Source organism: Diachasmimorpha longicaudata, chromosome 2 (genome assembly GCF_034640455.1).
Source record: "Diachasmimorpha longicaudata isolate KC_UGA_2023 chromosome 2, iyDiaLong2, whole genome shotgun sequence".
Taxonomy (NCBI): Eukaryota; Metazoa; Arthropoda; class Insecta; order Hymenoptera; family Braconidae; genus Diachasmimorpha; species Diachasmimorpha longicaudata.
The window spans coordinates 5,967,861-5,995,051 of record NC_087226.1 but is presented as its reverse complement, the minus strand read 5'-3'; the positions used below and the strand labels follow the sequence as shown (position 1 = coordinate 5,995,051).

Here is a 27,191-nt window from a genome sequence, read left to right as displayed (position 1 = left end):
TCTCAGCACCAGGAGTACAAACAAACCGAGGAGTCTAGAAATTGTCGGGTTGCCGTGGAAACGTCAGAGGACAGACGGAACCGCGATGAAACCGGATGGTCGGCCACGCTACACCCCACCAACAACGTTATGCCTTGGTCCCTTTGTCCCTGATGCTGTGAAATTCACGGCAAGCCAGCACCGGAGAACACCACCACCAACTATTTCATAGTCTCTCCCTCCTATATATTCCTCCTCCCTTACCAGTTTCCCCTCGTCTTTGTCTTTGGCATCCCTCCGAAGATTCCTCACAATATTTTTTACAACTTTTATCGAAAGCCAACTTTACCGCACTCATCCAAACAGCATTACATTAAGTTCAGCACCCCCGCATTACCCGTTTACTCAATTTAATTTTCTCTTTTGGATAATTTGAGGGAGGAAATGGACACTTACCTTCCGGAGAAAAAAAATCACGAACTGTTTTACATAAATATATACAATAATTTGCATAATTTTTTAATGTCGTAACTGGGCTGCTCGTTTTTTCGTCGCGAAACCCGCAAAATGATTGAATAGCATTCAATCATTTGTTTAATTATTAAAGAACAGCTCGCGGAGGGAAGTTTTGATGGTGGGATTTGTAGTTCACCCGCTGGGGTAGAAAATTGAATAAAAAATGGAGGCTAACGGATAAAAAATATTAAGTAGTCGAGGAATGACAGCAAATATTGCGGTAATGTGGACCGTATTTTAACTGAGTAAATTATTTGAAAAAGAAAATATGCTGTTTCAATATAATTGATGCACGCGCTGATTTTATCCAACTGACTGGGCCCTTTTGCCACTCTCCGCACTGATGATATTGCCATTTTTAAAGCTTATTATATACAGAAACAGGGTATATGGTTATCGATATTGAAGAGAATAGAGTTTGATTCCACCCTATCGGGGGTTACGCCCGCTCTACCCCGTGGATGATATAACGCTATTGGCCGTGGCGGGCAAAATGACGGCGTCAGCCGCCACAACTCACCTCCCTCCCAGGTCCCTTTGAACCTCCAACCCCTGTACTGTGTCGGAATTCTGCCTCTATTCGCAGGAGAGAGATGGAGATAAAATAATGACGTTTGCAAACGCAACCGTGTCGCGTACATCCCGTGGAAAATCGTTGGACACGCATGGACAGCAATATAAAGGTGGGGATGGCAACTCGTTTTTGGGAGAAAATAAAAAAATCTGAAATATGTGGAAAAATATATTTACAGTGGTATAAATTCACCATCAACAGACGCATGAAACACAGGGACAATCTGGATCAGACAATTTTCACTTGGCTCTTGAATTTTTTTCTGCACAAAGGGACTTGTTCAATAACAATTGCATTTCTCCTCCTTAATTTACGAGCAAAATCTGATTAAGAAAATTTTTACGGAATTTTTATGATATACTCCATAACTTCTTCATAAAATTTCGATTAAAAATTACGATACCACTTCGTAAATTATTCTATTCACTTCGGTAGTCGGTACGTGAACTTGAATTCCGTAATTTCTATTGAATATTTTTCTGTGTGCTATTCTATGTCCATTGTTAATAGCATGAATTGTAAAATAATTTGGATGATCTTGAGAACCGAAAAATCCCAATGCCACTGAATATTCCAGAATCCAATCAACCGAACGCAAAAATCCATGAAAAGTCTCATGAATAATCCGATGAGTAATTATGAAAAAATTATCGATTTTTTATTGGACATTTCGAGATTAATTTTCCTGTAGTAGATTTCTTCTGTAGACATCTAAAATTGACAGAGGGGAATGAAAGAGGGCAGTCCCAGACTAGGGTGTCTTTTCACTAGAATACGATGAACTCTATAATGGATCATAGATAGAGTCGTCGAGGGCCTTTTGGTAAATCCGACCAGGGGTCCCCACTTATATATATTATTATAAATCGTGTGTTACATTGTGCTTAGGATCGTCGTGACTGTTGACTCCGGGAGTTTGCATTGTTGGCTGAACACCTTTTGTGTGACTCTGTGACACACGCACACAGCAAACAAACAGCCACTCTAGTACGCAGACATTTAATGGTGTATATACATATACATTCACGAGTTAATATAGTTGCTGGGATCAGCAGCTGTTTACACAAACAATAGAGTTTGCATTGCCCAGGGGTGGAAAATAGACACCTCATGGAAACTCGATCTGTTCATTTATTAATACTGTTGTCTCTCCGACTATGTAATATATTATTTACTTTGGGTGGTGATCCTGAAGCGGCAAAAAAAATGGTAGAAAAATAAGGGAAAACAGGGTCAGGTAATTTTGACTCACAAGTTTACCATAATCAAGTTAAAGTCGAAACAGTAAATTCGTTGGGTGGTGGCATTGTTCTCAGTGTACATTACTACGTCGAGAGTTCTCGTTCAAAGAGGTGTGGTGGGATATCAGAGTACACCTTTTCCAGCTATTGTCCTTTAATCCAAGCGTCGGGCAGAGTACAATGGGCGAAAAGCCAGAGTCTCCGTATTGTATCCTCCTGTTCTGGCTCTGAAAATGGTAGATAGACCCGGAGGCTAGGTATACCTTGGCGTAGTCCTCAGAGACACGTTACGACCACCAACTTACGCAAGCATCTGTCCGTAGAACCGCTAAATTCACCCGAAAATCCTGAGATTTCGGATATGTTCGCCCCCCCAACCACAAATCCTCGACGCTACACTAGTCCTTTCTTCGGATTATCTAAGTCTCCTCGAAAAGACGATCGCGCTTCAAGAATTTATCTCCTCGAAATTACCATTCAAGTGATTTTTTTTCAAGGACCTGCTGATTAACACTTACTGATTAATTGACACTATTATTTGGAAATGGAGCCGACTTCACGTGATTTCAGTCTTAATTTCAGTGACTGCAGGGAGAAACAAAATCCGTTATTTCGCGCAGATCGGGATACAATTTCGTGATTTCAATTGACTTCGAATAATTCTGTAGATTCGAGATAATTTATTTTAGGAAGAATTGTTATTGGGGGTTCGTCTCATTCTCCAGCAATTTTTAATGACTCTGACGTTATTTCGGAACTTCAACGAATATTTTCCGTGATTTCTTCTGCTGTCAACGTAACTTCGCATTGATATTTTGCCAGAGTGGCGCCATGATTTTAGGATCGATGAGCTCATCACAATTTTCTTTAAAAAAGTATGGACGATGTGTGCATTTCCAAATAACTATCAAGAAATAACATTTGATGGCTGTATTTTAAGGAGACAAATATCTCAACGACGGATCGCGTTTTGATATTACGGATGTAACATCTATAGCATACCTATGAATTGAAGAGCGTAGCTCGCGCGAGCGCTCGGGTGAAATGCGATAAAGTTAGCGTAGAGGTAATTTGAGTATAAAGTTTTATTCGCAATAATTTAGCTGAAGCGCTGAGGGACAGAGAGGGGGCGGAAGGTTCCCCGGGAAGCGGCAACGCTGGGTCATATATTTGATGGGATACTTGGCATAAAGTCGCGCATAAAAGTAATGCTAACATTAAAGTTTGTGGTTCCAGAACAGAGCTTTGGCTGCTATACCCTGCCTTTCTGCGTTACTTTTGTTCCATTTTTCTGATGCAATACCTAATATGAATACTATTGTGATGCGGTTGATGGCATCACTAGTCATCGCATCCTTCCAAGTTCCTTACCACATGCCAAACTGATGAATTCGAGGATTCAATCGAGAGTGGTACCACTGTAGTTCAACTGGGGCGAGAATATATCGATGAAAATTACTAGTGTAATTTGCGTTCTATTTGTTGTGTTAAGAGTGAACATGGGCTCACAGTAGAAAAACTTTACATTCGTTCCTGAGATATTGACACGTTTTGATATGCACGCAATTCTTTCATCTTTTTTTCACTCGCGAAGGGCTGAGAACTGAGATTAACAAACGTATTACTGCTGGGGATAGTTAAGGAGTTTAGTTCTCAAGTAGACATTTGGGAGAAATCCAGAGTCGTCGAGGGAGACATACTTTTCGCCTTCCCCTATAACTTTGTACCACTCGCATATCAACTGCGTGTACCCAAAGAAACTTACTCATTTGTTTGACAAAAATATCTTGCAATTACTAGAAGCGCATGGATACAAATTTAACGAATATATACAAAGTAATTGATGGTTATGGAAAGGCTGACGAAACGTTCACAGAGAAAACTGATTGATTTGCAACTCACGAAATTTATTTAAACTGAATCAATCAGTGGAGAGAATTTTTTTTAATTACGTGCTTATTCCATATTCTGCTAGTCAAGAAACTATTCGGCAAAAATTAGGAAACAGGCACGTAATTTTAAAGGAATTTTTTTCTTCATGTGAATTTCTTTGAAGAGCCGCAAATAAATTTTTGCTCAAATTAAATTTACATTGAAGCAGATTCGATTGGTTTAGGTAGATAAATATTTTGTTACTGTTCGTAGCGAAGGGGAGTGAAAAATTTCGAGTCTATGATTTTGATATTAGAGAATAACAAACAGGAGTATCAATATGTTGACCGCATATAACTTACGCCTGTCTATTATTGAAGTATCAATATCTCTTGAAGTAAAATGTAATGAAAATGTAATGAAAAACGGATCGAAAAAATTGGAAATAGATCAGATCATTCACAAAAAGTTTTTTGTTTAATAAAAAAATTGTTTTTCACATGCAGTAAAACAGCTTTCGCGTAAATACCGTCCATTTTCAATTGAAGCTTATATATATCACCATCGCCAGTGTAACTGGAAACTGGTTATTTAAAAAAGCAAACACGTTGATGGCCTTTAAATATCTACAATAGTGTGCAGCAACGGACAACATATAATTATATTATTCAATAAGTTAGCTATGAAAATACAGATTTAATACAGTAGAACGTGGTTTATTAACGAGTGGACCCAGTCATTTAACTCCCTTCCTCTAATACGATGAAGGCGTGCCACGATAAGGATCGTACCTAATTGTTGCGAATTGGCGAAGGTGGTGAATGAAAGGGCGCGGAGCCATATACACTCACGAATACGAGTCTGTGGCTTGTTCCATGGGCAACAGGTGTCATCTGATTGATCGCCGACGCTCGCGAACCCCCGCGATTACCTAACCCGCAAACACATCGCCACGGGAATCGTCTAAATGTCGAGACATTACCGCCGACCATAACATGCGGTGCTGGTATGAATGTGGCTATCGAATTATTTCTCCCTACAATTTGTTAAATGCACAGATAAAAATTCCCGGACAATTATTGTGCAGTATGGAATATTTTAAATTAAAAAAGCCCAGTACACGACTTCATGTTGATATCCGGGACAAATCGTGCGTCAGCATTGGAAATTTTCAATATTTTCTATATAAAATAATAATACATAAATTGTGATATATACGTATATGTATACTGAAAAACAAAGTCTATAAGTTTATGTATATATATAGTATGTGTTATCTACTGAATTGTACGTATTTTTTAATTAAAGCCAGACAATGAGAGTTTTTTTTTTACAGTTACTATAAACACAAGAGCCAGTGCGGAAAAATATTCACAGACAGTAATTGATAAGAGCAATAGATGTTTAAAAAATACTGCAGTGTATTTTTCAAAAGTTTATATTACCACGTACATTCAACACTTGACAAATATACATTAACGATAATAAGCAGTTACACGCAAGAATGAATCCAGAGTTCGTTAGTCTCTCAAGTTAAACTGTGATTATGATAACTTTGCGCCGCGTCATCGAGCGCCCCTCTCGGTCCTATGTTACACATACAATATATACCACATATCGGCTGACGCGCGAAGTGACCCGCGTAATCTTAATTAATGATCGTACCAACCCTCCCATCCACAAAGCCGGAGCGAATCGAGCGCGGACGTGCCATTTATCATTACAATCTACGAGTATATGAAACGTCTAAATCCACAACTATTGGAAATCCATTGCAGTGAATTGTACACTTTCCATTGTTTCAGGATTGTAAGAAATAAGGCAGCGGAAAAAGCGAAACACGCCCATCAACAGCAACAGGCACAACAGCAGGGTCAACAACAGGGTCAACCAGGTTCAGGGGGTTCGGTATCAGTGATAGCGCATGCACCACCTACAGCAACTGGAATTCCAAATGCCACTGCACCAAATGCATACAGTATTAGTGGGATTCTTGGTATTCCCCCACATCATCAAGATCCTAATGGCAATAGTATCAAACGAAAACGCACTGATGATGGTGAGCCACTGAATACTAAATATATCCAGATATTTTATAGAATTTTTGTTTGAGTTATTGAACCGGGTGAGGATTTCTTCCTACAAATAATTGTTAAATTTACTCATCTTCATAGTTTTACCAGAAATCAATCCAATTAGTTTGACCATCATTAATTAATTCCGCAAAAGATATATTTTAAAAAATAATTGCAGGATTCTAAGAGAACTTGATTGATAAATTTATTGATTGGAGGTGATAGCATCCATAGATGCGTTTCTTGGATATCCTCAAATCGTTCAGATCACATTTTTCAACTGCATAATATTATATGACCCGAAATTTATATCCACTAGAGTATCAGTCAAATGTCCGTAGAGAGCACACGTGTTGCCATTCATTTAGCTGTCATTGCGTGAATACACTATATACGTCCAAAAATATTCATGACACGTGGCAACTCTGCGTGATGCACTTTTCTTTTTGCATTTTTTTTTCCTGTCACTTCTTGGTCGTAGTGCATTAGATCGGATTGAACGTGGTCTATGCGAAAAAATGCTCTCGGGATTAGCAATGAATTTCTCCGCAGATATCTATAGTCGAAACATGACAATTCAACCTCAATTTTTTCCACCGTGTCCCGTCAATTTTGTTGCTTTGTCTGGTCATAGTCTTGAGACATTCACACCATCGGGTCGAAAATTTGTAAAGTGTATACGAGGAATGACGTGCATACGGGTAATTCGATATAATTTCATTATGAATGCTCTGTGATATGCGATTGAGGGAAGTGGCGGTGGCGGCACGAGCGAATGCGGTGAAAGCACTCAATGCTCTCCCCTCAGGCAAAATACGGCGTCGCAGAGTGTGTGCGGTTCGAGGGTGTAGGCATGCATTAGATTATAAACTTCACACAGACCACAGCCCCTCGGGCATTCTATATAATATTTGCGACGCTCAAGCAATAACACTGCATTAGCCTGGCCTTTTCCTGTTTCTAATATCACAGCACTTTTCATCGTAATCTGTAATCTCCACTAATTCCAATCGTCGATATGCTGAAATCAATGATTTGCACCTTTTGTTTCTCCCCTATTTTTCAACAATCATTAAATTCAGGTCTATGCAAAAATTTGACGATTTCCAAACTAATTACACGCGACCGCTATACGAGTGACTGTCGGTTTTTCTTTTACCGCAATCTCACCTCGGTAACGAACATTGCTACGCTTTCTAATTCTTGAAAGTAAAAAATTGAAGAATAAGAAGAAGAACAAATGAAAATGAACAAAAACCGAGACAACTGTTAAATTTTTTTTTCTCTTTTGAGGAGAAAAAAATTTTCAAGTGGTCATATATTTTTGAGAAATGTTGGTGCATTATATTTGCCTTCTTATATCATTATGTACAGCATCTATATACCCTATTGGAGATCCCCACGAAATCTCCCTCGATCGGTTTGCTTTCAGCCTTGTCTCTCCCTCGAACCAGCACACACACACACAATAACGATACAGTGTATATTGATGTACACTTGAGAGGTCCACCATAAACCCAGGGGTCCAGATTCACCCCAGAGTCCATTATTACCCATGTATTGTATTGCTCAACATTGACTCAATTGCTTTCGAATAATGTCAGGGTGAGTGAGATCGAAAGAATATAATATGAGGGAAAACTACCCTCATACGCTCTCCCTTTTTTCGTTGTATATCAATCGAATTACTCGATTTACTGCTCTTTTTGGCTATACACATTCATAACTTGTCCCACCCGTGCCATCGAATATATACATTAATTTTTTTGCCTTCGAATGGACACTTTAAAATCGGCCGATTTTTAGATTTTCCAATTTTACTCGGGAACGCCTTGGAATCGCATTAAATTACGACATATGATGGTTTTAAAGAATCTCGGTACATATGTACATATGTTCACTATTCGTATGGGATCTTACAGATGAATACGATAGCCCTTGAAAACATTGAGATAGAAAAATATTGACGCGTTACTTTTTTTATCGGAAAATTTTTTTTGACGTTCACAGCAGGACCAGAGGTCGCGGGGAAGTTTTAAAATGTCGAGGGCTCATTAATATCGTTAAGAATTACTCAGGTGAAAAGTGTGCAAGATTGATCTTTTGTCGACATTTTTTAAACCCTTAAAAACCACCGGATAAAATATTGTTATTCGTCTCCCGAGTGTTAGTCTCAGTAGAGAGTTGAATCAACGATTAATTCGATTTTTCGGGACCGTGAATAGATCCAATTGATTCGCGAGGTAGGAGAAATAGCAAAGGATGGAAGAGAAAAGGAGGAGATGAGTTTGGATGGGCGCGTAATGGGTCCACTAGTAGGTAGTATACATATATGGAGAGTGGACTGGGGATTTTATAGCCAGCTCGAAACAAGCCCGTAGTGCTGCACACACTCGAATCAAAATGGCCCCGGGTTCCGTCGGTCGGACAATCACAACTTGACAGGGAGGTTTAACGAGCCCTATGCTAGCACTCTCTCCCTCTCTCTCTCTCTCTCCGTCCCTCCCTCATCCCCTTTTCCCATCCCTCAGATGGTCATTTAATTATTCAGAATACCTCGTACGCGAGTCACCTCGACATGTCCCATTCCCCTCTGTCACTCGTATTTCGGACCAATCCCCTCCCTTTCACCCCCGTTGGAAGCTGTACCTTTGTTCTCCTCTGTGGTCCGACGATATCACTCCCCTCCACCTACCCATCGGTACACTCTCCCTTTCTCTGCACACGTAAAACATCCCTCATGTCTGTTATTCTATATTAAACTCCCTGGGATAACCGCCAGATAATAAAGACATGAAGCATAATGGAATCGTAATTGTTTCTGTATATCTATTAATGTCACAGAGAGCACAACTCAGAATAGCTCATACACTCCAAAGGGTGCACAGAGAGAGATCTGGAATAAAAATTACATCTTTTCCGTAATTTTTGGAGCGAAGTGCGAATGTGGGAAATTGTACCGAACTCTGAATTTTTCCTGAAAATTCTGTAATTTTTATATGAATCGTCGTAATCTGCCAGTCAAAACAATATTTGGTAAAAATGATGTAACAGTTAACCACTTTTTCAGTGAACTTTCCGGAAAAAGTCCGAAACGTTTCAGAGAAAGTATAGAACGTTCAGGGAAAAAATACGTAACTGTTCCGTCATTTTTACTGAATACTATGTTTCCTGGCAGATTAGGGAACAGGCATGTAATTGTTGATGAATTTTTCTCTCCGTAGGAGAAATTACGATTTTATTGTGTCAGTTTCCCTGTCAATTCCTCAATCTATGAGCGACCAGCGAGTTCCGTAATTTTTACTGAATATTTTTTTTCTCGTGTAGAAACGATAGATTCAATTATATCTCGCGCTTTCATTTCTAGAGATGCGCTTGATTTGACTTGACTTTATCCATTTATTTTGTATTTTACCACGCAGATGATAATAGAGATCTGAGCGACCACGCCGAGGATGACCTCAAAAGACAACGGAATAACTACAATGGAGATCAACTTTATTCCAACGTAAGCACAGCTAATCATTAAAAATATTTTTCATCGATCAATCAAATTAGAATGGATGATAATGAAAAAAAAATCTGGTTTTTCAGTTATGGTCAAGTAAAGGGTGGAGTATCAAGGATGAGCATAGTAAGCTGATGAATGAGCTTGGTGGAGGCGGTGGTGGTGGTGGCGGCGGTGGAGCTGGAAATAACAATACACAAGGTACCAATGGTGCCAGTGGAAATACCGGAGGTTACTACGAACACGGTGGATTTCCCGGGAATGCCATTGCTACTTCGGCTGAGCTGTATGACTCCCTGGGCACCATCAGTACTATGACGCAAGCGCCGACATCCCATCTGTACTCCCCGCCCATAGGGGGCACCATAGGTAAGTTGAATAAGAGATGAAAACAAATCATCAGTTACTTTCAACTTCTGTCCTGGGAAAAAAATCTTTGACGGCCATAAACATTGATGTTATGAATAATGAAGACGATCGTAATTTTTGGTAATGAACTAGCAGTCATTCCCATCTGTCACACATATTTTATTGTTTATTTCTTTCTGTTAAATTAGACAGGATATTTGTTCTATTAATTTTATCAGATTTTTACGAACTCTCCACCCTCTCCACTAAAATTCGCGTTTATTTTTCATATTTGCGACAAATTTACGAAGGGATCTACGTAAAAATATACAACATTTTTGCGTTTTATCATTATTTAATGACTCGTGAAGTTTCAAAGTAGTCCCTGTATTTTTCTGTTTTTTAAACTTAATGAAAAATCTCAAAACTGGAAAACAATCACATGAAAATCATCGCACCGCCACAAAATTTCGTGAGCCATTCAATAATGAAAAAACACAAAAAAGTTATTTTTTTCACAACAATTGGATGTTGAACATCCGTAATTTAGTTGACAGTTGTCCCCACTATTATCTTCATCATCCCTTTTCTCAGCCGATTGTCTTTCCCACGGTTATATCCCCCCACCTTCACAACTACAATACTTCCATTCGGAATCAAAAAAATCTATAAAAATTTCACTCATCGGCATTCATTAGCATAAATAATGTTAACGTTTGAGAGTGAAGTGAAGTGAACTTAGGCATCTGCAGGGGATGTAGTGAAAAATAATTGAGGTAGCTCTGGTCGGTGGGTGATGATCCTTAGCTCCTATGAGTGTTTTCGGTCTATGGTTTATACAGCGGCGGGTGGTGAACCGAGAGCGGTCGTCGGCATCGTCGTCGCCGTGTAACCATTGAACGAACACGCGAAAGAAGCCAGCCGTGTAAGTGGCAGCACATCTCATGAAATTCAAACTGCGCTACCGTAGAGATGGTCCAAAGATTCTTCTCCTTTTTCTCCCCTGCTCTGTTGTTTTTCTCACATCTGACTTGGCCCCTGTAGCTCTGTAACCCCAGATAATGAAAGATCCTGACCAATCAATAAAACTAACGCCATTTTCGATGATTGTTAATCATAACAGGTGGAACATTGACCCCACTTGCACCACTTTCGATGCAAGAACTGAAACTAAGCCAAACACTGGATGGAGCTAACATGTCCCCTTACCACACAAGCGGTGAGTTCATTACATTGATATAAAAATACTTGTGAATATTGTTTTAAATCTATCAATATAAAATGTTATAAAATGCTTGTTGTCCGTGTCGTGTGTCTTGTTTCGCAACTTGTGTACCTATATAATGTACGACCAAGATATATCACTTTCCAATTGCATATCTACCATATCGAGTGGCTTTATGGTACAACATATTTCATGTGTTATATCCTCATAGATTATCAACTTCGAAGTAACACTTTCTTTGTCAATAAACGTGAATTGTCAAAGCCTTGGGCTGAACGAGAATTCAATTTTTTGAGGATTATAACACGTGCCCATTATCTTAGTTTGCTTTGATATATCGACACTTCCTAATATAACAACGATACGATATTGTGATCAACAAAAGGTATCTTGGATTTTGAATAAATAAAGGTATACAAAAATTCTCCGTAAAACTCGCGTAGCTTAATTTTTCGAAGAACACACGTGTAGCTCAGGCGAAGTGAAATCACTTACATGATTATGATGATGCTATTGAGTGATGAACATTTCAATGTAGAAACAGATTTGAGCGAATTATACGATTTTTTTATGTTGTTCTCATCCTCTAAACTTCACTTCCCTGGACGAGGAGAAAAACTCTTGAAAAATTACGTGACTGTGCCGTAATCTGTCAGTCAAAATAATGTTCAGTAAAAATTGCCGACTTCTTTTAGTGAACTTTCAGGAAAAAATCCAGAACGTTAAAAAAAAAACATATGGAACGTTCTATTCCGTAAGTATTCCGTAATTTTTACTGAATGCTGTTTTGCCTAGCAGATTACGGAACAAACACGTGATTTTTCAAAAATTTTACTCTTCATGTATTAAAAACATAAAAACGTATGCATTAGGGATGAGATACCTTTATTTATTGAGAAACTCTGAGATATCCGGCCCCTTCTAAGAATAAAAATAAAGTATTCTCGTTTTATTTGGAAGTGGTGAAATTAGTTGCTTAATATCTGAATGTTGTGTTGTGTTCTGTGCATGATAATACCAGAGGCCAGTACCGTCGCAGTTTCATATGTCGGTGTGGGAGGGGGTGGGGGTGAACAGAGTCCTCCCGTATCGCTTCACAATGAGGGTAATGCCACCCCCGCGGCCACCAATACACCAGGAGGTGATCAGGGTTTAACGGTTCTTCAATCACCAGTGTCGCAGTCACAGGTTGCTTCAACAATACCACCGTATTCAACCATGTTGCCGAGCTTTGGACACTATTCGACAGGTCAGTAATAAGTTGAAAAGTTTTTTTATCTATTTATCTTCCATTTTGATGTCTCGAACGTCTATTTATTGCTGCAACTTGAAGTGAGTAAATCCCAGGAATGGTCATGTGTGATGTTTTTGTAGCAAAGTCATTCATCACTGGTTAACTTTGCTTAATGGAGGTCTAATGATTGTAGTTTTCCAGATAGCTGATTTGCCATTATCTAATCAGTGTGTTTGATTAATTTGTTTTTACTTTATCTGTGTGCTCAGGTAGTGGAGATTATGCCTACAGTGCAGCGTATTCACAATACTCGAGTGCACCATACAGTGGATACGGTTATGGGACAGCGACAAGCGGGTTGCTCAGTAAGTAAACAGTGAGTATGATAATCGATTAGGGCAGGGTAGAAAAATGATCATTTGATATTCAATTCAAATCGATCACTTATTGTAGAAAAGCCAAAAATATTTTTTTTAAGTAGTAAATGAAAGTGAGACCGCAGCTTAAAGTCTTCGGTTGGCGATAAAAGTTATTGGAAGATTTCTCTATGAAAGGATTAATTAAAAAGTAAATGAATGACTGACCCGATCGGTTTTCCTTCATAAATACTCCGAAAATTATATATTCGCAAAGGATTTATATCCAATATTTATCTTTGCTAGTGATTAAATAACACAAATTTTGACAGGACATCATATTTTTGAAGTAACGACAAATTTCTTAAGTTGAATAACAATTTTAAGACAAAAAAAAATGTTGGACAGCGACCCATTGATTTTATCGGCAAAGTTAGAATTGGGAATTATTTCTCAAGCTGCGTAAAGCATTTTGAGCCGAAAAATCAAAGAAATTTAACTTTTTAGAGCATATTCAGGGTGAAACCAATGGTCCACTTTTTTTCTCACTCTATGACACACCTCCCTCACATGCCAAGAGACGTCAACCAGCTCTCACAGCCCAGCGAAGACTTTTAAATTCCATCGCGGTCTCCCTTAAGGACCACATAACGTTTGAGTGCTGACGTAAAAATAATTATTAATTTTCCATTTTTTTTTCTCAATTTTTTTTCCAGACTCAACGTATTACTATTGCAACGGGGATACGCTGGCGTCTTCCCATAATAATTCACAGCAGGGTGGATGTAACAACGGTGGACCGGAGAGTAGTGCGGACGTGGCGAGTCGTTCACCATTGGCTGCAACGAGAGCAAGTAGTGGTGCTAGTGCAGCATCACCAACCGGAAGTGCCTGCACAAAACCGGATCACACCAACACCCCCACAGACCTGTACCTGGCTTAATTCGCGTGGCGATGCGAATGGTTCGTTCAATTGACGATGAAATACCAGCAAATGTGTCATGAGAAAGAGCGAACGCCATATCACAAGATTTTAAAAAAATGAAATAAAAAACAAAAAAAAAACCAATTGAAATTAAGTACTGATCTCTAGGAAGGACACGAGGTGATCGAACAACTTCTGTCAAATGTTTTTCAATGTCCTCGATGTCCTATCGAAATGAATACTATCATTATGATTATTAGTACTATTATTATAATTAATGCAATTCTTTTTTTTTCTTTCAATATTACTTTTCGTTACGACAAATTCACGTCGTTATGCGCAATCACAAAGTTTTAGCACCCAACCTGTTGGTAGTTTAATTTATAATTCTCAATTAGCATAATTTTCTACGCAACTATATCGCAATCAAACACTCGATTATCAACGCTAGGTGTGTGCTGCATTAGCCACAATATTCACGCAATACATGTTCATGTGAAACAGCAACGAGGACTCTTATTCTCAAGGAGCCACTGTAAACACAATGGAGTTACATATCTTTTTTTTTCAACCTTGTCTTTTGAATAACTAATGCAAGGAATCATCTAGAAGTCTGACGATAATTCTATTACCAAATAATCCTCGTTGCTGAGTATTTGTGTGACTGGAACAGTTGCATTATCATATTTTGGGCTTATGTAGCACAGCTTCACGATGCGATCAGACTCCCCTGGCACGTAGCCTTCGGGTCTTCATGTTATAATCGTACGCGCATAGTAGGTGTGTGGACACGCCTATTATTTTCTAGGAGAACGTCAAACACACGTGAATACATTTGCACCGATGTTTCATTAATTTTTTTTTTTTCATTGCGTAGGTGTAAAAATGTGTGTACGAAGCCAGGCGCGTAAGTACCCTCTATATTTTTCTCGGTTTCATACCTCAGTCTCATTTCGAACGATAGGCAAAATTGTGAGTTTTTTTGACTTTCTGAAGGGCAAAGTTGAGAAAGGGGAACTGAAAAATCAATACTGAAAAAAAAACGATTAACGATTATTACCATTTAAGAATATTATATATTTTTTGTAGAAAAACCAAAGACCATACAGGAGTATGATGTAATTTCATGTCACATTCGGCATGAGACAGAGTTAAATGATGATCATTACTATATAATGGATAATAGAGCTAAAATAATTATAATAAATGTGATTGTAAATAAACATACATAACCGAGAGATATATAAGTATGACCGATGCAAAAAAAAAGAAGGAAAAGATGGATTTATCTCAGATGAAAATCTCATTTGCAATTTATAAACCAAAGCGACAAACTTGGGGGATTAATTAAGTTATTCCAGCAACCGCCAATCTACGGAGCCTTGATTTCATCGCGGAATATTCGTTCGATAAATTTCAGTCCATCGAATACGCGATAAAATCGATGCAAATATTTTGAGTTAACATTCCAACTCGAAGTCTCCAACAGTTTGCTCTTGCTTGTTCAATCGCATCACTACAATTATATCGAGAATTACCTAAATCCAGAAAAATCTGACAAATAAACATTTGCACCTTCCACAATTCGATACGAAGTACTAATTTATCCATCGATTTGGAGTCAAAATCCGAAAAATCCCCCACAATTGACCATCTTTTCTTTCAGTGTTTCAGCGCACGTCAACTGATACAGATTAATTTTATTCCGTATTCACATAAGATTAAACCAAGAAATTTGTAGACTAATTAATGATAAATGATATTTAAAATTTAATATATTAGTAATGTCCCGGTTGAATGGAGCTGAGGGTTCATAGATGTTGATAAGAATGAACGAATAAAACATGAGTGCAAGCTTGAGCGTTTTTTTTTAATACAAAAAATTATTCTCGGGACTACGACTTTTATAATAGTAGATATTTTATTAGATGATAATCAGAAGTATTTTTTTTTCTCTTGTTTTTGTAAGGGACTGCTGTTTGAGATATGTCTGTCTCACATGTTGTAGGTGAACGTAACGTGTATTTCCTTTTTTTTACATATGAATATTTTTAATTATTTCTCTCAGTACTGGCTGAAGAATTATGTCCAAAGTTCACTACGAATATCCACAGAATTTCAAAACATATAATTCGCATTTTTACATTGTTACTTAGTAAATAATTATCACGACGATTTAGATTAGACACCGGTAATCATAATGACGATGATAGTTGTTATTTTCATTAACTTTTAAGTTATTTAGATGATTCATTATTATTATTATTGATTATTATTATTATCATTATTATTATTATTATTACTATTACTCATTACAATTATTTAATTTCTTTATTATTTATTAATTTGTAATAATAACGTATGTGTAATAAGTTTTGCCAAAGAACTTTGAAAAAAAAAGCAAACAAAAAATAGCGCAATAATATCCTAGCCTTTGTTCTTTCCAATCGAAAACTTCAACTACAAAATCCGAATAAATACAAAAAAATAAATCAATGATATTTAACAGAAGTAGAATGACAACAAAGTAAACTCAGTTATTTCTGTCTGTTTTTGGTTGCACTCAAAGGGCCCTGCACAACTTTCCAATTTAAACAAATGGTCTCTTAATAATTTAAATTTTATCATTGGTCCTTGTGATATTCTTGTTCCATGCGCCACTCTTATCGAGTTTCGCTGTTAATACTTGCAAACTGAAATCTGTAAATTCTTTTTAAATAAATATGAGGTTTATATGACCTTTGCCGAATTGTCATACTGCTATGCAACTACCTTTCCTTACGTTATTCGTTGAAATTTATCGGTCGTTCAATAGCTGAGAGATTCTCAACTCGACAGGAAGAAAAGTTGATGCCACATTTTGAAGCATTTTGGGGACTTATCAATAAGAATATCTGCCAGAAATATCATAAATGGTTTAGGGAGGCCACCCGAGAGTTTATAAAATATACTCTGACTTGCCCCGGTTATTGTTATGAAATTCCCTCATAGAAAATGAATTTCGGATGAAAAAATGCTCGGTTTATTGACTGCATGGCAAAAGGAGTAGTAGAGCATTTAATGAGGGACGCCGGTATTGCACCCCGAAAGGCTTAGAGTGGAGCTACTGAAATTTAGCTTAGAGGATTAAAATAGTGAAAAATTGAGGATGACCCACAGTCAATGATTAATTAGCAATAGATGGAAGGACGAGCGTTAATACACAGCGAAAAAAAATGGATAAAAAGTCGGGAAATATCCGATTTCCTTGAAAATTCAGTTTAATTGATCAGCAAATATTCATAGTAGATTGTAAATTCGAATAAATTGGAAAATAATTATTTCCATGTTATTTAAAATTGTAGGATTGTATTTAGAATCCTAAGGTTGAATTGAAGAAAATTGGATATAGGATTCAGGATACCCGAATATGAAAAAATCTCACAGATTTGTTTCAAGTATACGATCTAGGTTCCCGATCATCTTTGATTTTTCGAGGTTTATCTTAGGTCATTGGTTACATCTGAACTATTTGATTGCAAAGAAATATTATTTATTATTATTATTTATTTTACCTGTCCAACGGGTAAGGATATTCTATGATAGGAGTAGGTTTCATACATTCAGTAAAATAGAAAATATGCAATTCCAAATAACCTGCATCAAAAGCTATGTAAATCACAACTTTTGCGCCATAAACGGGATGATAATTATTTTCAAAAGCTCTGATGATACATCTTCCTAAGCTTAATGCAATATTTCCCATCCAGCACGCAGGAAGATCTCTCATTCGATAATTGTACAGTCAATAGATACAAGCGGAAGTACCAAATATGTGAACGTACCGACAGTGATGCATTACCGACATGGCTAGTCTCTGATTGATTTTGGGGCCAAATGACTTATGGGAATATTAGTAATGACCCCAGCGGTGAGTAGCGTAACAGTCGATTTTGGCAGCTGGTGGTGATAAAATGCTTCCTATGTAGATAGGCGACAATGATTGCTTTTCGAAAAATAAATTGATTCTGTTATTTGTACTAAGTTTGTACCCGTTTGTACTGAACTTATAATGTTTCGATAGTTCCTCATCTATTTTTCAATAAATCATGTACGTAGTGACCTCTCTGTGCCAGAGATAGAACACACATGCCTACATGGAATCTGCAAGTGTCAGCCTCTGTGTGCCACACGTGGAACCCGGATACCTAGAGAGCCTCCGACCGTAGCAACCTCTATGTGGGGCAGGGAAACACACACAGCGCTACGGGAAAAGAGGGGGGGGCTCCGATTCTACTTGTTCAACTGTACAAATGATCAACTGTACAGAGAATTTTCAAACGTTGAGCGCACCACTGTGCAGGGATTCAACTGTCGAGACAAAAAGGTAAGCTGTACATGTAGCGCTGGGTCCACATGTACAGCCTAGCTTTTTGTCTCGACAGTTGAATCCCTGCACAGTAGTGCTCTCACCATTTGAAAATTTTCTGTACAGTTGATCATTTGTACAGTTGAGAAAGTACAAACGGAGCCCCCCCCCCGTGGGGTGAAACTACCTCGGTAACGTGGAGTGCCTGGCGTCACTCAAACCCCCAGAACTGAGCCTTTACTTTAGTCGATCCTCTTTGTGCACGACAATATTAGTACTGACCCCAGCCGTGAGAGGCGCTACTGCTGATTCTGGCGGCTGAACCAGCTGCAAGATAATTAATCTGCTCATTAGGCGCCGAGTATTAAATTAGAGTGGGGTAATCACAATTTTCATTTGATTGTATTCGATGATTGTGGTATGTACAAACGAGCAAACCTTTATATCCATAATCTAAAAACGATTTCGTACAATACTGGCCACCGTTCAATTAAAAAAGTTGATTTTTTATGTTTTTCTGGCCAACATTATGGACACAATTCAAATGGTGACTATTAATTACCTACGTGGCTATAAACAAAATCAATACATGTGTAATGATGTATTAACGATGTACAATCATGTACATTAGTTAGTTTTTCCATTTGCAACGCCCCCGCGGGCTAAGTACATTGGGATCGTTGAGGTCGTGGGTTATCAACACTTCCCACGTATTATTGAAAATTGCTGCATTTAATCACCTATACATCATTTACATTGCAGTGATGATGTTCAGCATCAGAGCAACGATACTGTCTGTCGGTAGAAAAGACGCCGCGAAAATATTCTCTCCGAAATTATATGTATGGACCAGAGGTAACTCTTCTATTGCTTGAGAAATTCAGTATTTGAATTTTTTAATTTTTTTCAATTTCGAATTAAATAGACCAGAATGAATGAAAATATAGTATTTATTTAAAAAAAATTAATCCTTCAACATAAAATGAAATTATGAGTGAGCATCCAGGCCATTCGTATCCGAATCAATTACCACATATCACTTATCGTAGACGTAACTTTCGGCACCACCTCGTCCGAAACCTAGAAAAAAAAATTGACATGAGTATCATGTTTTAAAGAAAAACAATGCAATCTTCATGAATGCGAACTCAGATCAAAATCGCACATATGTTTGAAGTGTAGATTCAAATTTTGGACCATTCATACTAATCACTATTAATCAATTACAAATACTACCTCCAGGGCCAAATAAGGCGGCATAACACGGCTTATTACAGTAGGGTTTTCCCTCATGTTCTGAGTGACCACCAGGTGTCAACGTTTTGTTGCATTTTTCACATCGCAGACAGGGGCCATGCCAATCCTTACCCAGAGAAGTTTTTCGTTCAGCTGCAAGTAAGGAAGGAAATCAAATTAAAGTTATTCCTCTTATTTAGTTTATTGAAATTGATTCGATAAATATTAAACATATTAAATACTCCTTGGAAGCTCCATTTCATATATAATCCAGCCAAATTGGGATTCAGGAGATTTCTTAATTCATTATGACCGCAAAAATATCTTGTCCATAGGTGAAAATACCCTGAATGACATATCCAAATGATCATGAATAGATGAATGTCGAACACATTTGGAGAAAATAAAAAATATCGGCATCTCCGGCGAAAACCGGGAAAGAATATTATTTCACATATAATTTTTAGTATTCAATTTTCTCATTTACAGTTCACAACTTTTAGATCAATAAAATCAATATTTTTTCATCGAAAGTGAATTAATTTCCCCGTTAGATATTTTTCGCATCTAATATAAGTAGGTTACCATAAGTTCATGGTGTTCAATCAACTTCACACCTTCAAAGCATTCTCCGTTACTCATGTCTAATTAAATTCACGTAGGTGAATCGAGTCAGCAATCTATCAGCACCTATCACAACAATGTACTACCATATAATCGGCATATTACAGATTCCTCGATATTGTGAATCGTAACATTTTCACGAGCAGAATAAAACAAACAAAACCATAATACAAACCAGGGAAAAAATTTTATCCAATTCCAAGGAGAATCTTGAAACATATTGTGACGTGCTTGCAATAGAAGCTACCACGGTGATCGCGACTGATGCAGATGTTTCCATTAGCAATTCCGTAATTATAAATTTGAATGAGATGATGCCTCCGGGGCACCACCAAAAGAATTTTTATTCATTGTTGCTGAGTAAAAAAGAAAAGAAAAATGGATGACTCCGCAATGTCAGCAATGCGCTCAATGCTTGTGGTGTGCAAAAAAAAAATGTCGACACCGCAAGAGATTTCAATTTATTGTTACGTATGTTATAGCGATTTCGCGCCCTCTGAAGAAAGCTCATTGTATGTGCAAAAGCAAGAAAAATATTCCAACCGAGCTTTCATGATTATTCAAGTATCAAGAAAGATAAACTACATAGCTAAGTATGCCTCGAGTAACGTGTCTCCAAGGATGTCTGCAATATATACAAAGCCCTTCATTTTTACTCTTTTTTCGGTTATTCTCCTTCTCTTTTGGCAACGTATTGAAATGGAAAATGAGACGCCAGCTTGAAATATGACAAAATGAAAGAACAAGGCTGACTAAGGTCAGAACGGTAACGGGAGTAAAATGCAAGTGAGGAAGGGAGAGAACATCAAGGGCCATTAGTTAATTAACTCCTAATTATGAAGGAAGCAGGCAGAAGGAACAGTAACAAGCATCGTTGGGGGGGTAAAACGAGGCCCCATCGTCGGCATTTCCGCGTATCAGAGTCTCAACAGACTGGGCTGTGCACGCATCGTTGCATCCTGGTGCTAAACAATCGGCGGGTACACAGTGTATATATAGACACCACAAGCCTCTTCTTTCCACCCTCACTCCATTTTTTTTTTTTTCATATCTTTTTGCTTTTACTCTGTAACTTTTTTTTTGTCGGCTACCTTGGCTGCTCCCCTTCGACGCAGTTTGCTTTTTTCCACTCTCGTCTCTTTGCCTCCCTACGTCCTTTTCGACTAGCGTCCTCGCATGCTGTGAAGACTTTTGCATGGCTTGCACATAATCCTTTCTCGCTCTTTCGATTTTTTTTTCATGTCCGCTCGTTTCGTATATTTTCCCCTTTTTTTTTCCTCCGTCCCTCTCCTCTTCTTAACTCCCTCACCGCTATCCCTCCTTCCCACCCCGGCCATTCTTCAACAAAACCTGTTTCATCTCACTGTTCTTCTCATTATTACCTACCAACGAAAGAGAACCGGCAAAAACAAGGATAGTACTATATGCTTGGGCCCCGTTGCAACGTTTCTTTGTTATTGTCCTCGCGGGCGGATACTTTATTGTTGTGGCTGTTATGTATTGTGGATGCATATGCACCGAGCAGGCTTTGCCTACTCCGCTTGCATTTTTGTATACTTTCTTCCATTTTGTAAATTTAGTTTTCTATTCGCTGCTTTGCACATTTGCGATAGTAAAATTATGTCAAAATAGCAATTGCCAATTACACAAAGAATAAAAATTAGCGAAAATTACCCGATTGTTTGGGTAATTAATGGATTATTACCATTCGGAAAATATTTTCATACCGCAAGAGGGGAAATATTTAATATAAATTAAGTATTTTTGTCCATAATTCAAGAGCGAAGTACGATTGTGGAAAATTTTACGGAATTGTCAGAGAAACTTTCCTGAAAGTTTCATAATTTTTATCTGAATCGTCTGGAAAAAATTACGGTACTGTAAACATTGTCAACTGCTTAGTAAAACTTATCTACCCGTTTGAGGAAAATGGTTACACAATCAGGTAATTTTGTGGAATGGGTAGATAATTTTGAATAAACAGTCGACAAATTTTTACTTAGTGGTACGGTAATTTTACAGGAATGCAACACACCGTACGATTACCAAACATTTCGGTAATTTCTACTGAATTTGTCTCTCTGGGTATGAATGCCATTGAATAACATTTCCTCTGATAAAAAATGACGCGACTGATTGACTTTTTTGAAAAAACCTTGTGTAATCTCTTTATAGGATGTCCACATCATGACATAATGACAAGTTATCCTTGAAAATTATGTGAATCACACAGAGGAACATTTAGTACAGAGCAAATGATATCCATTACGTGATGTTTAATTTTTTTATTTGAACGTCTGAAAAAGTGAGTGATGCAAAGAATTACTTCAAAATTGTCTCTTATTCAGAAAATGAGAATCACTAGGGTCGCAAAGTAAGGAAAATAAACAGGTTACGAGGGGTCGCAAGCAGCACTACAAAAACAAAAATAACTGAGCAATCATAAGAATCATACAAATTCTAAGAATTCCAAAACTACAAGACGTCGCAGTAAAAAACGACAGCACCAAGTCGCAAGGAATAATCGCACAAGGCATAAGTGTTGGTAAAATCACAAAAAGTCGTGAGAATGATAAAAATACGAAATAGAAGGGTTGTTGGAGGTCTATAAGGGCAGTTAGCTACCAGGGGTGTTAAGTGACCTTTAGTGAAAAAATTCACCTTCGGTCTATTTCTACTAAGTAATTTTTCCAAAAATAACCAACTCTATCATTCGATTCTTAATGAAAAAATTCATTTAGGTGAAATTATATCTAATAGGCGAGACTGTTCTCGAAAATGAAAAATCCCATTACTTTCTCTCCATTTATAATGAATCTATTCGCTTTATGATTTGACGACCAACTATAACAATCATTGATGTATGCTAATTCCGATAATAGTATCTCGCTGTCCAAAGGTTGACACATTCCTGCGTAATGTATGTAGGAAAATGCGAAATAGATTCAATATTTACAAACAAACCATTTAGTCTGACGCGGCCATTAGAAATTTTATTTTCTCTAATGTTCTTTCTATCGTTTATGAGGTGATATCGGTTATGGAAAATTAATGAACTGACCTCTGCGTGTATTGGTAGCAAGTAAGCCTTGAGTGCTAACATTCTAACACTCGACAAATCAGTGCGTCTAATTTGTAAACTGAAATTGAATACCAAGAATCAAAATGTGAACACAAGTACGTCACCATATCCTGTCCAATAAATTCCAAAAGCGAAAAACAAATAAGAATATGCGATGATTCCTTGATCAAATTTTATTGCTAAATCCCAATAGTCTAATTTTCAGGTGCAAGCCCAGCGAAAACAAATATCTGAATTTGACACAACTTTTGTAAACATTGTTTTGACACTAAAAAAATGTCTGAGGAAACATTAAACTCAAATTGAAATTTAAATGAAAATTTCAGACAGCAATCAAAATACTTGTATTGCGACGTTTCTTAGTGTTTGAAAAATAGTGTCAAAATCGGAATTAGTTTTGGTTCTGAAACGACAAAATTGATAAATCCTTTGTACTTATCCTTCTGATTACGCGAAGGAGAGAAGCAGTTCGGATAATCGGTACCTAAAGCGCTTTTTGGTAAACAAACAACTCTCTATACAATGTGATGTCATCGAAATGAATGAAAATGACACCTTAGCTCCTTCGGAAATAATTTTCACGCTGAATTAAAAAAATTAAAACTTGGTATTTCACTTACCGAAATAAACGACTTTATTGCACTTCGGACAGTTAGGCATCGTGAAAAGAATCGGTCCAAGGTTTTGTAAATCCTGTTAAGCAGTGAAGGGCAGAGAAGATACCTCTAGTAACGTGGTCAAGCGTGCACTGGGCATACGGCTTTACGTAGAAGTAATGTAATACACTCACCACACAGTTGATTGAGCGTGTGTGTTGGATTGACAATAGTACCGTACACGGTGATGTAATCCCCGGGTTATACCATTCTGACTGTCTTCATGTGTTTGTTTCACCGGATTCACAAGTACAAGTGTAGTCAATGTATCGATGTCCTCAGCTAGTTTCCTATAATCAAATTTTTTTTTCGATTTTTTTGCATAAAACGTGTTATTCAAATTATTATAATGAGGAGCTAGAGTTTATAATACAACAAGAACGCTATATGGAAGTGGAAGGAGATTGATTGACCTGACTTCAAACTTTGCTACACCTCCCAACTTGTTCCATTTTCTCCAACTTTCCAGCCACAAATCCAAACTTATCCACAGTTCCTTCTCTTGGTTGGTCGACAATGAATGTACATCAAATGAAGATTAATCGCTCCTGAAAAAAAAATCACATAATATAAACCGAACTAAAAATTCGATGAAAAACTTGAATTCAATTCAAATAAATCAAATTTCCGAGCGTTAAATTTATGGAGATGAATTATCCACACTTACTAGAAAATGATTCATTAAAGCGTGAAAACAAATTGCACCTCATAAGTAAAGGATGTGCACAAGAGACATATATGGTTGTAGACAAAAGGGTGGTTGGTTCCAAATATCCTCGTTGTGAAATTGCACAGCGGCTTTCGATACTCACCCCCTATCCACCGAGTACGTTCTTTTCCCAGTCAGTCACATCCCTCTCACTCTTCCCTTTTCTCTTTCTCTACGTTAATGACGTGCATCCGGAGCCCTTTATTTCCTTTCACATTCTACTTGCATTCATCTTCCTGATCGTCGGATTCACGTTAAGTTTCCCCATTTTATTCAACAGCAACGACCAGTTTCGCGACTCATGAAGAGTTGTTGTCAAGATCGTCGTAATGATGATGGGCGAATTCTACAGATTCACTCGTTGGTACGATGAGTGACATCAACATTTTGCCCATAACAAGTAGACTCATTCTTCTAGTTTCCCCATTAGAGTTAGGAATAATGTCTTTATAATTATCATCAATATATTTGATTTCTCTGTGAATTTACACCACCACTATTTATAACATTCACAGCTAACAGAGATTCCATTGTCATATTAATCAAGCGAGAAACTTGCAACTAATTACGAGCACAATATATCGTTCACATACGAAATATTATTATTGCACTCGAGTCAGTTAACGGCTGACCATCATCCACTCGAAAATCGAGCGTTTTTACGATTAAACAAGAGAAAAAAAATTGATTAAGAACTACCAGATAGGATTCATTCGCTATTTTATCGTTTCCTTCCAGCATGAGACCGAATGAGCGCTGGAGCGTCCAGTGATGAGAAAAATCTTGACCGAAGGTCCGAAAATTAAATGAGTTTTGAATTCAAATGAGCCACCTTAGAAAGCAATTAAGCAATGAGGAATCAGGGAGAGCGTGACAGACTTTCGAGATATCGATAGTCTCGATAGTTTCCATTTCTCATGGGAAACCTCATACATCAGCAGTGTCTTCAGCGTGCAAATTCGAATTAATATCGGACTTCGTCTGCATAGGGCTATCGTTCGTCGAAATGCTGAGGGCGAATATTATCTCGATTAATTACTGGCAATAGCTGAAAATATACTGGTAGTGTGACAATGTCAAACTCCCACGCACATTAGCACCGACACAAACAGGAAATGCTCTAATAGAGCTGCTGGTAGTCCTTTCCGAAAATATACAGAACGGGTTTATCACCAGTTACAGTGCATCAGAAACACGTAGTCCATTCCTTGTAGATGATGATCCAAGAACATGCGCATCAGGTCGTAGACAAGAGTTTTAAAAAATCATACTTAATTAATTATGAATTTTTTTTCATATTTCTAGTGTGTCTGTACTTTGTTCCCGATTGAGCTTGCAACCGAAATTATCTAGTACTGAAATTTTTCATATTTGGGGCAAAACTTTTTTATCGGCGCAGATGGTAACGTAGTTTGATTGATACTTATGAATATACGGGGATAATTAGAAGATAACACACAAATGATATTCCATCAGGAGAAAATTCCACTCATTAAGATGATTTTTTCGACAAAAACATGAAGAGAGACTGGAAAGTTCAGTTAAAAGTCTTCTACGATGGATCGATAAAAAAGTTTCCTCAGGATCACCTACCAGCCGTTTGGATATGTTTCGTACTCTTCGGGAACACTAGGTGGTAGGGTAATCACAGAAGAAAGAAAACCTCCCATCAAATTTTTTTAAATATACGAGGCCGAACGCGCGCTTCTCAATGTCTTCCGGTGCAGATTATTAATTTAAAATAAATTCTGCATGTGACAATGACAGGCGAAGTATGACTGGCAATGAGCACCTGTCGTGACGACTGAAAAGCGAGGAATGAGTGCGACAGACTTTAAGCTTCAACTATCGAAAGTTTCGATTCGATTCCATAAATGTCCACCTCCCTCTTAGAATGAGAATTTGACAAACAGTTCTTTTCAATATGACGATTGAACCCATAAAGACCATGGAGACTTGACACTTGAATCGAAGGTCATACGAAGGAGAAATGGTTTGGTTGAACTTCATTCAGTTCAATTAATTAATGATAGAGAATAGGAAATTATGTAGTGGTAGATTTAAACTTCCCAGAGAGAAGATTCATTTCTTCTTCGAAGATTTGGGCACTTGGTTTTTTAGATAATAATTTTACTCTGGTAAAGGGTATATACATCGCATAGATACTGGTAACCTTGTTAAAGGTGCAGTTGTCAAAGTGCCAAAATAAGGTTCCTCCAAAACTAATGAGGCGCGATACAATGAACGATGGAATTTGTTTTGCTTTCTCGGTGGTGAATTTGACAAACTGTATAGTGCATTACTGTGACTCAATGTGAAATGGCTCGGTAAAATCCATCATATAAAGTGCCTTCGTTGACAGATTTAAAACACTGGAGGCTGTATCACAGATTACAAATTGCACAGCATCTCATACCGTTAGTTTTTGGATCCACCGAGAAAGCATGTTTCATAAGATGGAGATAATTGTTCGCCTACATTTAATGAGAACTAATATTAGTACTTCGCTTCTATTAATTCCATCATTCGAACGTAAATTTTTTATAATTTTAACAAAAATCTCCCAACGGAACTTACACTTTTACGAATCGAATTTGTTTGATTGTTGAACATTTTTATGTTCATTATCAATTTTTGAATTGTGAGATTATTGAAAATACAATCAGCAGATTTTAAAAAAAAT

The 27,191-nt window shown here is 37.5% G+C and overlaps 2 protein-coding genes across 6 annotated transcripts in view; one reads left to right on the top strand and one right to left on the bottom strand.

Annotated features, from left to right (window-relative positions):
• LOC135172530 (paired box protein Pax-8) overlaps positions 1–16,592 on the top strand; it is an 85,880-nt gene extending 69,288 nt beyond the window's left edge. For 3 of the 5 annotated variants that reach the window (XM_064138579.1, XM_064138578.1, XM_064138580.1), the window contains 7 exons: positions 5,988–6,241; positions 9,680–9,765; positions 9,852–10,134; positions 11,237–11,332; positions 12,360–12,587; positions 12,842–12,937; positions 13,645–16,592. In XM_064138579.1, coding sequence (XP_063994649.1) covers positions 5,988–6,241; positions 9,680–9,765; positions 9,852–10,134; positions 11,237–11,332; positions 12,360–12,587; positions 12,842–12,937; positions 13,645–13,871 — 1,270 coding nt within the window. In that variant the 3' untranslated portion in view covers positions 13,872–16,592. Of the gene's footprint in view, positions 1–5,987; positions 6,242–9,679; positions 9,766–9,851; positions 10,135–11,236; positions 11,333–12,359; positions 12,588–12,841; positions 12,949–13,644 lie in introns of all 5 variants that reach the window. The other 2 variants (XM_064138582.1, XM_064138583.1) reach the window with 2 other exon arrangements.
• A 2,541-nt stretch (positions 16,593–19,133) lies between these two features.
• LOC135172529 (cysteine-rich protein 1-like) lies at positions 19,134–23,924 on the bottom strand. The gene is made up of 3 exons (XM_064138577.1): positions 23,764–23,924; positions 19,438–19,590; positions 19,134–19,281 (listed from the first exon to the last, which is right to left on the bottom strand). Exons 1-3 carry the CDS (start codon positions 23,801–23,803, stop codon positions 19,238–19,240), a joined length of 237 nt encoding a protein of 78 aa, XP_063994647.1. The 5' UTR covers positions 23,804–23,924; the 3' UTR covers positions 19,134–19,237.
• Between the last annotated feature and the right edge of the window lie 3,267 nt (positions 23,925–27,191).

Bases quoted from the DNA above. Each gene is read 5' to 3' on its own strand.
- LOC135172529 (XM_064138577.1), bottom strand. From the start codon at position 23,803: ATGCCTAACTGTCCGAAGTGCAATAAAGTCGTTTATTTCG. The intron at 19,591-23,763 runs GTAAGTGAAATA...CCTTACTTGCAG, and splicing joins CAATAAAGTCGTTTATTTCG to CTGAACGAAAAACTTCTCTG. The intron at 19,282-19,437 runs GTAGTATTTGTA...TTTTTTTTCTAG, and splicing joins CGCCTTATTTGGCCCTGGAG to GTTTCGGACGAGGTGGTGCC.